General features: G+C 41.3%; 1 protein-coding gene across 1 annotated transcript in view; it reads right to left on the bottom strand.

Annotated features, from left to right (window-relative positions):
* Window positions 1-494: 494 nt before the first annotated feature.
* Window positions 495-9,632, bottom strand: part of RAPSN (receptor associated protein of the synapse) — a 43,696-nt gene continuing 34,558 nt past the window's right edge. The window contains exons 3-8 of the mRNA XM_069968406.1: window positions 8,087-8,245; window positions 6,769-6,867; window positions 6,327-6,449; window positions 4,338-4,391; window positions 2,882-3,081; window positions 495-1,828 (exon numbers count right to left, since the gene is read on the bottom strand). Of these exons, the coding sequence (XP_069824507.1) occupies window positions 1,756-1,828; window positions 2,882-3,081; window positions 4,338-4,391; window positions 6,327-6,449; window positions 6,769-6,867; window positions 8,087-8,245 (708 nt within the window). The 3' untranslated portion in view covers window positions 495-1,755. The remainder of the gene's footprint in view (window positions 1,829-2,881; window positions 3,082-4,337; window positions 4,392-6,326; window positions 6,450-6,768; window positions 6,868-8,086; window positions 8,246-9,632) is intronic.

Raw genomic sequence — 9,632 nt, 5'->3', positions numbered from 1 at the left:
AAAAGCTGTGTATAGCAGCAGAAACTTTGTAAAGCAATGTTGTTTAAGCACTAGTGACACCAGTAGTGGATTACAATAGGTCCGTTTCGGGCGGTAGCCCGGGGCCCTGAGCTCCTGGGGGGCCTATGGCCATCGAAACAGACTCATACTTTTGGTGGTTTATTATCTCCTGGCTACAGTTCTACCATGATTTGCAAAAAAAATGCTGCTTTTCTACATCAATTTTGCACAAATCAAGGCATCCTGACATTATCTATCCTGCACTATGAACACCACGCTAGTGCTGCCATAGATACAGTAGGATTGGGGGACCCAGGCTTGGTGAACAGCCCAGGGGCCTATGGTAAAGTTAATCCGCCCCTGAGTGACACAGCTATAATACAGCTTATAACTTAGGATCAGATAAGTGATTCAATTTATTTACATGGTTTCTCAACTATTTATTTAACTAAAGCCAAGGAAATGCCCACACCATGACCTGTTCCATTGGGTTGAAACTTTATTGTCTTGTGGGGAAACACCCTTCAAGTGAACAGATAAAAAAAATAAAATAATGAATAAATGGTCATATTTTACAAGAGGGGAAAGACCATACAGAGACACCAAAACAAGACAAGTCATACTGTATATACAGAGGGAGGTAGGTTCATGGAAAATAAGATCCCCTTCAGAGAAAGAGATGCAGATACATGTAACATCCTCACAGTAATACTCGTGAAGGCATGAAAACATTGTCCTCAAACCCTATGGGGAAAAGGAATAACATAGAAAAGAGCAAACAGGTTCTCTCCATTTTAGATTTCCAATGGATGTGGCCGGAAATGAATTCACTAGAATACACAGCACCAACTATTCCATTTTAGGTTTAGGTTCTTGGTTGCTCCACACATTGGCCATAGATATCCACAAATAAAATAATAACAAATCCTTTCATCTCTATGAGACAGCACGAAGAAGAGATATAACCCTCAAAATACATAAAGTTTTCAACAAGTTATACCAACAAGTTATACCATTTCAGGATGGTGTGCCATACAGGTAATGTTACCTTCAAGATAGTGTGCCATTCAGATTATGTTGCCTGAAAAGACGGTGAGCCATACAGGACATTTTGCCTTTCAGGATGGCATGCACCATGTGTCATGTTGCATCGCAGGATGGAGTGGCATGCAAGTGGTCATGTTGGCTCTCAGAATAGTGTACAATACAGTTCATGACATCTCTCAGGACAGTGTGCCATCCAGGTCATGTTGCTTCTCGATATTGTGCGCCATACAGGTCATGCTGGTTCATACCATGCTGTGATATGTGGTTCATGCTGGGTCTCGCTGTGGAGGGCCATACTGGTCCTACTAGGACTTGTGTACAGCTACAAAAAACCTCCACCACAAATATATAACATGAATTTTCTTAGACTCGGGAAGTAATGGTTACAAAATGTCAAATGTTTTCTCTTCAGTACATATGATTTTAAACTGCCTTAAAGTAAAGTATAAAATAGACTTAAAAAATCATGAAAAACTAGCCCTGCATATACATTTCGCAAGCTTTTCTGCCCTTTTTTCATGTAAAATGTCATGTGTGAGGGATGCTACTCAGCAATGGTGCCAATATTACCACTTAGCCCTAGACCATGTCTAGTGACCAACCAATACTGCCCATAGAAACATTTGCTGAACAGCTACTTTTGCCCACTGGTCCTGAAATACAGGTCAATATTCTGTGGATTCCATCCGGTTCCAACTTTAATTTTTCTCACACAAAACCAGGTTTCACAGAAGATCGGCGACAGTTAGGACAACCACGAGAACCATTGGTTTGGAGACACCTAGGATGACAGATAAAAAACAATGAGAAACAAAGAAACTCACCACTTACTGGATTTGTGTTCACTGTGGACAAGTGTGGTTAACCAAGTTGGATGAGATTTTGGACACAGTGGCGGACCTGCAGTCTCTGTGGAGCTCATTGTTAGGGCCATAACCTGCTGCATTGCTACCAAGGATGAGTTAAAGCTACCCTGTACCCACAATCCACCCCCCCCCCCAACTTACTTGTACCTTGGGGTAGCTGCTTTTAATCTAAAATATGTTCTGGGGTCCATTCGGCAGGCGATGCAGTTATTGCCCTAAAAAACAACTTTTAAACTTGCAGCCCTGTGTCAAATTGGCATGGCCTAGAGTGTCCATGCCCTAGGCCTGCACCGCCTCTCCGTCCCTCCTCCCTGCCCTCTTCACCATTAGGAATGCCCCAGGCAGGGTTTCTCCTATTCATCACTCATCTGAACACTGCACATGTTTCTTAATGATCCAGCACATGTGCAGTGTTCAGACAAGTGATGAGGAGGGGAAATCCTGCCTGGGGCATTCCTAATGATGAGGATGGCAGGGAGGAGGGACGGAAAGGCGGAGCGGGCCTAGGGCACTGGCACTCTAGGCCACGTCACATTGACACAAGGCTGCAAGTTTAAAAGTTGTTTTTTAGGACAATAACTGCATCACCTGCCAAACAGACCCCAGGACAGATCTTGGATTAAAAGCAGCTATCCAACGGTGCAAGTGGTTTGGGGGGGGAAAGGGGGGGCAGATTATGGGTTTTTGTGAGTCGCTTTAAAAAATTGTCTAAAGGGCCATAGAAATTGTGTGGGAACAAAACAACCAATAGGCCCTGGAAGTTAAAACACAAGACCACAATGATGGGGGTGGTTGTTCTCTGTTATCAACTCCCCTTTTTTTACTGTACAACTCTGGCTCTCAAGCAGATGGATCTCTGTAAGAGTCAGTCCATCCAGGTTATTAGCTGTTCTGGGTACCAAAAATGTTTTCTGTTACAATTTGCATTTAGAATAATTGTTACCCAAGCACACATTTTATTCCCATACCGGAGGTGGAAGACATGTGAACAGGGCAATGCCTGAAGCTGGCAATTCTTTTCTCCAATGGACTCCCCGCACATTCCACAATACAGTTCCATTTCCTCCACACACTCATGGAATCGGACAACATGCGCTCGCAGTTCCCGCTGTTGCTGTCTTGTACGATAGATGATTTCACTCAGACAGTGAATCTTCAAGAGGGAGAGCTATAAAAAATAGGCATTATATAAGTAATGGGTCAGTAAGACGGACTCAGGGCTGTGGCAGCAGTCATGCGTGATGGGAGGATGTGTTACAGCTTTTGCATTGGGGCCCATTAAAGCTACGCATCTGTATATACAGAATCAACAGTCGATGAACTTGGTGGTATTTTTACAATTGACTATTAGGAAGAAGATGGTAGTGATCTATTGACCAAAAACTATGTAGAGCAACGTCAATTCTGTGTGAAGCTGGATCCACTCTGTATTTCAGCAGTACAGCAAGGATACCAGCAAAAAAAAAGTAGGCTGATATATACTGTGTCATACTGTACTTCTATTTTGTGGGAATCAAAGTACAGCAGATCACTGGTTTGGTTAATCAAAATTAAAGTATATGTTTGCGGAATGGACCAAACCAGGGGCGTAACTACCACTGTAGCTGCTATGGGGCCCGCCACATCAGAGGGCGCTGTAGCCCACTCCTGTAATACACTAGGCCCCCTGAGCTGTCATCATTTGCAGCACCAGGTGGCTGAGCCGGACACCTGAGCTGTGCAAATGTCCCTTTAACTGAAAGCACCCCTGACTAGCGCTTGCAGTTATGACTACATTTGATGGCTTAGTAGTCAGTCGGGAAAGGGGGGGGGGGAATCAAAAGTTTGCTATGGGGCCCAGTCACTTCTAGTTACGCCCCTGGACCGAACCTAACTACTAGTGAACTATGTTGGGTCCATTAAACTCTGGGCCTGCTGTGAGTTTGCCATGGTATACCTTTCTTTCCTGGGATCCAGAAGAATACCTCCAATGCAATGTAAACCCAATCTGAGATAGTCACTGCTGTACAAGTAAGTATGTGTTTTTTCTTTTCCGTACAATATGCAACAACTATCAACAGAGTATTAGAAGGTAACTTGGCACCAGAAAATGGAAAATAACATTCATGGCTCTTGGCACAGCTGCAGAGCAGCAGACATACGTTTCATATTAAACTTACTATCTAATGGAGGAAGTCTCAGTACAGAGACCTCCACCCAGTACAAGACTGCATCAGGGTACAATAGGATACATAAAAGTGGGAGATGACAAACTATAATTCATAATATACTTAGCCACCCATCAGTGCATTTGATATTAGCGAGCTGTTAATTTTCTGGCATTCTATGAATGGAGTATATAGTAGGATGACAGGACATAATATTAGATGGTTATGGACACGGGCTGGGGAAATTCTCGCTATTAATCCTAATAGACTTGCTCACCTTATTGCCTATTTCTTCTGCCAACTCCTGGGCTTTCTGGAGTCCGTCCAGCGCCTGCAGATTAAACACATGTCAGGCAGAGAACCAGGAGTAAACATTTATTATTGTGTAACTACTGAATCCACAGATGACCTGATTATAGACAGAACAGATGCAACACATAGCGAAGAGCATGACTCCTACCCAACCAACACAGCCCCCCTTACACATAGCATAGCATTGCAACATACTTTTACAGACACTGTCTCCACAAACAGAGTGAATGGGATTTCCCAGCTCATACATGTAGTATGCTTATCTATGACTCACTGGCTACAATAATTAAAAGCCTTAGGCAAGCATACGGACGCCCCTTACATACACAAGGAGTGTTCAGCAAATGCCCTATTTGAACACGTAAATTGCCTACTACAGAATAAATCAGGGCCATGTGTAATGTTTTTTTTATAGCGAAAATAGTAATAACCAACAGAATTGTGATTGGCCTGCATCTGTATTGCCATTTCATGCACTTTGGAGTCAGACTTTGGAGTCTGCTATAATTTATGCTAATTTATTATATAGATTACAATCAATATGTTTGACAGGGGCCTCGTCCCCCATTCTAAGCCTTGTCCACTTTTGTCAAAAAGTAGTAAAAATGTGTAAAATTTGAAAAGAAATGGCGAATAATCTGCACAATCATACTTGCAACTTTTTCCCTACAAAAAATTGGTGCAGAGCGCATGAAGGGAATTTAACATGCTATTGTGAGTTTAAAAGGCGGGAGGCACAAAATAAGACTCTATCCTCTTTATGGTTGTCCACTATACAGTTATTATGTCATATTTTTTTATGAATACACTAATGTGGACATCTAATGCACTGGGGGTAGTACTTTAACGTTACTCCTTGGAGCACCAATTTGCCTGCCTGCTGCCTCCTCACAAATATTCATCTGGTCCCTGCACTGATAAATGGCTTTGAGTTACAGAGAACTAAATGAATATATATGAAGAGGCAGCCAGCAGGCAGATGGATGAAGTACCACCCCCAGTGCACTGAATGTCCTCATTAGACAAGCATTCTTAGGGTCCTATAACACTGCCTGATCATAAAGTGTAAATGAGTGCCGATCTCCTAGATTGGCGCATTTTTACTGAGCAATTACATGGCCCGACTATCAGGCAGCAGTGTTAGCAATGTCCTGGCAGCCCTTGCCTTTAGTGTAAAATAATAAATTATTTACTAACCTTACCAAGGTCCCTGGTGTCCTCAGGCCTTCCCCGATCGCTGCAGCTGCAGCTCTGCCTTCTGTTCCAGTCTCTGCACTCTGCATCAGGCCATTCATCCAATCACTGGCCAAGACAGGACTGCGGCCAGAGATTGGCTGAGCAGCCGGTGTCAGTGCAGAGACCAGAACAGAAGGTAGAGCTGCAGCTAGAGACACAAGGGAAGGCCTGAGGACAACAGGGACCGCGGTAAGGTAAGTAAATAATTTATTATTTTATACTACAAACATTATGTTTGTAATGTGGGGTCGTTTTATTACATCAGTTATTAGATTAAAAGTTATTTTTTAAGTCGTTGCTCCCCTATCTATGATTTTTTTTTGTTACAAACATCAGCGGTTGGCCACAAATCGTTACTACATGTAGCGATGCGCACCCAACGATTTTAGGTCTGGACCTGAAGAAATAATCAGCCAATGATCATTTCATCGGCTGATCGTTCTCTCTATTACACGGAGCGATAATCGGCCGAATCAGCCTAATTCAACCGAGTATCGCTCCGTGTAATAGGGCCCTAAGTCTATGTCACCTGCCCCATAGACGCATATCTGCAGGTTAGATTTTTCTAGCTTCCTTTTAATATGTTCCCTCTCTTCATTTTAGAGACATAATAACAGATCTGTCGACGGCAGCTTGTTCATAGTTTCTAGGTAGCAACAAGAGATTATGATGTACTTGACTGCAATGTCTTCTTATCTACTTCCATTTACTACAGCACCTTGTCCATTTCTTTTTGGTGCAGCCAACACTTGGCAACTCCCAGTAATACTTGAGTTTGACCCAGCCGGTTTCCGATCTCTGTCATGATGCTCATGGATGAGTCGTAACGAGGAATTGCTTTCTACAAAAAAGAATCAAAAACAGCAATAAGCCATTTCGGCAGGTCTTCATTAAGACAGTGGAGATCATTTTAGATGGGTTGTCTCATACACATAATATTTTTGTGAGATTCCGCGGCTAGAAACACATTCTAATATTCCATGGAGGCCATGCAGATGAATTACCATCCATGTAATATATAAATATCTCAAGTCCACCAAAAGTCTGGCCCATTGAGGGAGGTTCTGGACACTGACACACCCTTATATGATATCCATATATATATTTTAATCTCCGCTCTACATTAAACTCTTCTAGACTACATATAAGAAAACACTCACTTCAATGTCGCCATGACTCCTGTGGATGTCAGCAAAGCACAGAAGACAAAGTGCTTGTAGTGGTCGGTCCCCATGTTGCAGTGCTATCTTCATAGACTCCTAGAACACAAAAAAACTTTTTAAAAGCCTGTTACCTTTCAAAACATAGGGGAACCTAGAACTACATGAGAGGGAGTTTGTGTATGGCTGCCTTAACTTCTAAAAACAGGAATTATGTTATTTCTTAGGAAAAACAGAGGGAAATGACTTCAGTCTCCTGATTGGCATTTCAGTGCTCCCCTTAGCTTTGTTGACAGGGAATCCTACGTATTCTGTGATTTAAAGAGACTCAGTAGGTTTATGGTGTCCTATTTAAGAATGATGTATCCCTTACATTGTTCTGTGCAGCTAATTCAGAGATATCCTCCTGAATAACATGGACAATAAGTAGTCCTCTTCATTATGTGCATGAGCCAAGTAGTCCTTGATATTCATGAGAAGCAGAAAACTCCGCCCACCAGCTGCTGATTGGCAGTTATCTATCCATGCTGTGTATACGTAGTCAGAAGTCAATCAGTAGCTGGAGGGCAGGGGTAGGGGTGTTGCAAGAATCCTATTCTCCTACATATTGGGAGAATGGCTAAGCAAAATGATGTAAGCAATACACCGATCTGGTCATTATTTCTGTCACTAGTTTATGCTGCCTTCATTTAAAGCAGAGCAAACCTAGTGACAGTTTAAAGGCTATGGACACCTTTGCACTGATTTTTCATTATTCAGTTGCTTTCTGAATGCAAACAGTCTCTAGTCCTCATTACACTTTTCCTACCATTTAGCTGATAAGATAAAACAATCTCAGTATTAGACATAGCAGGAAAGGGGAGGTGGTAAACAGGGAGGAAAGAAACCCTGGAGGACACCTCAGAAAGGCTGGAGAGATAGAGGACATCAGAAATAATGCAGTCTGCAGGGGGAATCATATCAGCTGTATACAACTGTATAGAGAAAATAGAGCTCATACAGCAAGATTTAGGCTTTAGAAGGATAAATAATGTTTAACAAAGACCTGTGGTAATAGGTACAAAGCAAGAATAAGAAATGCCTATTCAAAAGGTGGCCATAGCTTTAATTTATATTAGAAAAAACTCATTGCTTGCTACTGGGGTGCCACAGCTATACAGAACATGTACAGCACCACTTTTTATTGCATTTACAACTTCACTGTTTTTATTAAACAGGTTACAATTGTGCAATTCCACGCCCACCATAAAACATCTGAATAGCTTAGAAATGACAATCAGCAATATGATTACCATTCATACGTTCTTCTGTTTCATACCTCACAACACTCCATTGCATCTGTTAAGCGGCCAAGTTTACGGTATGCAACAGCCATGTGGTATTGGCTCATGGCTCGATATTTGAGACTCCAGCCTTTCCCATAGTCATTGACCAGTTCAGCTGCTTTACATGGAAAGAAGAGGGCCTTTTCAAAATCCTGCAGAAGAAACTCCAGACAATGAAAGATCTTGTACCAATACTAATGTTTATAGTTTTTGGACATTATTATTTTAATGCAGCAATAAATAGCAAAATATCCAACCCCAAACTTCCTTGTGACACTGCAATGGCTTTAACATTCTTCTGAGTTTTTTCGAGCAAAATTCAAATGGCCCCTACACCCCATTATCTTGGTCCAATGGCATCTAATGATTCATAGGCTGCTAATAGTTTTCTACCCTCACCTCCTCATAATAAACTCATGTTAATGGCTTATACCTGAGTAACACTATAGACTAGACATGTTCAATTTCTAATTTACAGTGGTCTGGATGGTGTATATAGCTATAGTATACATGTTAAAAAATATTATACAGTATATATACATTATGACTCAATACATTTACATAATAGCTATTTAAATACCTGCAAGACCACTGCTTTTAAAGCAGAGTGGTGGTCGGTAACCTAGACAATAGGCTGTCAACAATGGGAGGGTAAGAGCAGCATATCAGGAGAAGGCAAGTTTGCTAAATGAGTGTGTTTGCAAAAATATTTAAATTAACAAGCCGTACATGTATAACTATAATAGTGGAGATGGGAATGGGTGGGAATATATTATATTAGTGGAGATGGTAACATCCCTTTAAACTGGCCATGCACTAGTGATTTTAGGCAGACAAACATGCCTATTTAGACCACTAAAAACCTACAGTTAGGTTCCTTACATAAATTAACACTGGTCAAGGGTGACAAACTCATAAATCAACCAAAAAAAAGCATATAGACCAAAATACTGTAAATAATTTTCAATCATATGTCATCTTTATTAAATGCTTCCCAAATCACCCATAAAAAAAACATATATACATTAGACAATTAAAACCAAGCAAAAAACAAAAAGTGGAGGGGCTATTCAAAAAATTCATGTAACATTACATTCATCATGTCAGGCTATTTCACAATTCATATATGTAATATATAAATGTTGTATGACCCGTAATTCATCACCATAATAAATATAAAGTGCTAACGCATACTCTCCCAAATCCCCAATTTTCTAGGGGTTGGACATATGAGGAAGTCCTCCACTCTGTCCCAGCATGTCTGCCCTTACCGAATCTATACCAGCAAATGCTCGACAACAATGCATGTTTAGACCACTGGCTGATGACTTTTGGTGGCACTTAGTGACATGAAAGAGCAAGACAGACACCACCTAAGGCAGATATCTTTGTAAAGTACATTGGAATTTTTTGACCATTTGTGGATTGCAGTTAGTGCGATGATTGGACACATTAATGTTGATAGACAAGCTCTTGTTTGGGTGCACTAACTATTATGCCTTCAGCAACCTTCACTGTTTTTACCCTGGGTCACAGGAC

Source organism: Dendropsophus ebraccatus, chromosome 4 (genome assembly GCF_027789765.1).
Source record: "Dendropsophus ebraccatus isolate aDenEbr1 chromosome 4, aDenEbr1.pat, whole genome shotgun sequence".
In the NCBI taxonomy this organism is placed as follows: domain Eukaryota; kingdom Metazoa; phylum Chordata; class Amphibia; order Anura; family Hylidae; genus Dendropsophus; species Dendropsophus ebraccatus.
This window is presented reverse-complemented; position numbering and strand designations above follow the sequence as displayed.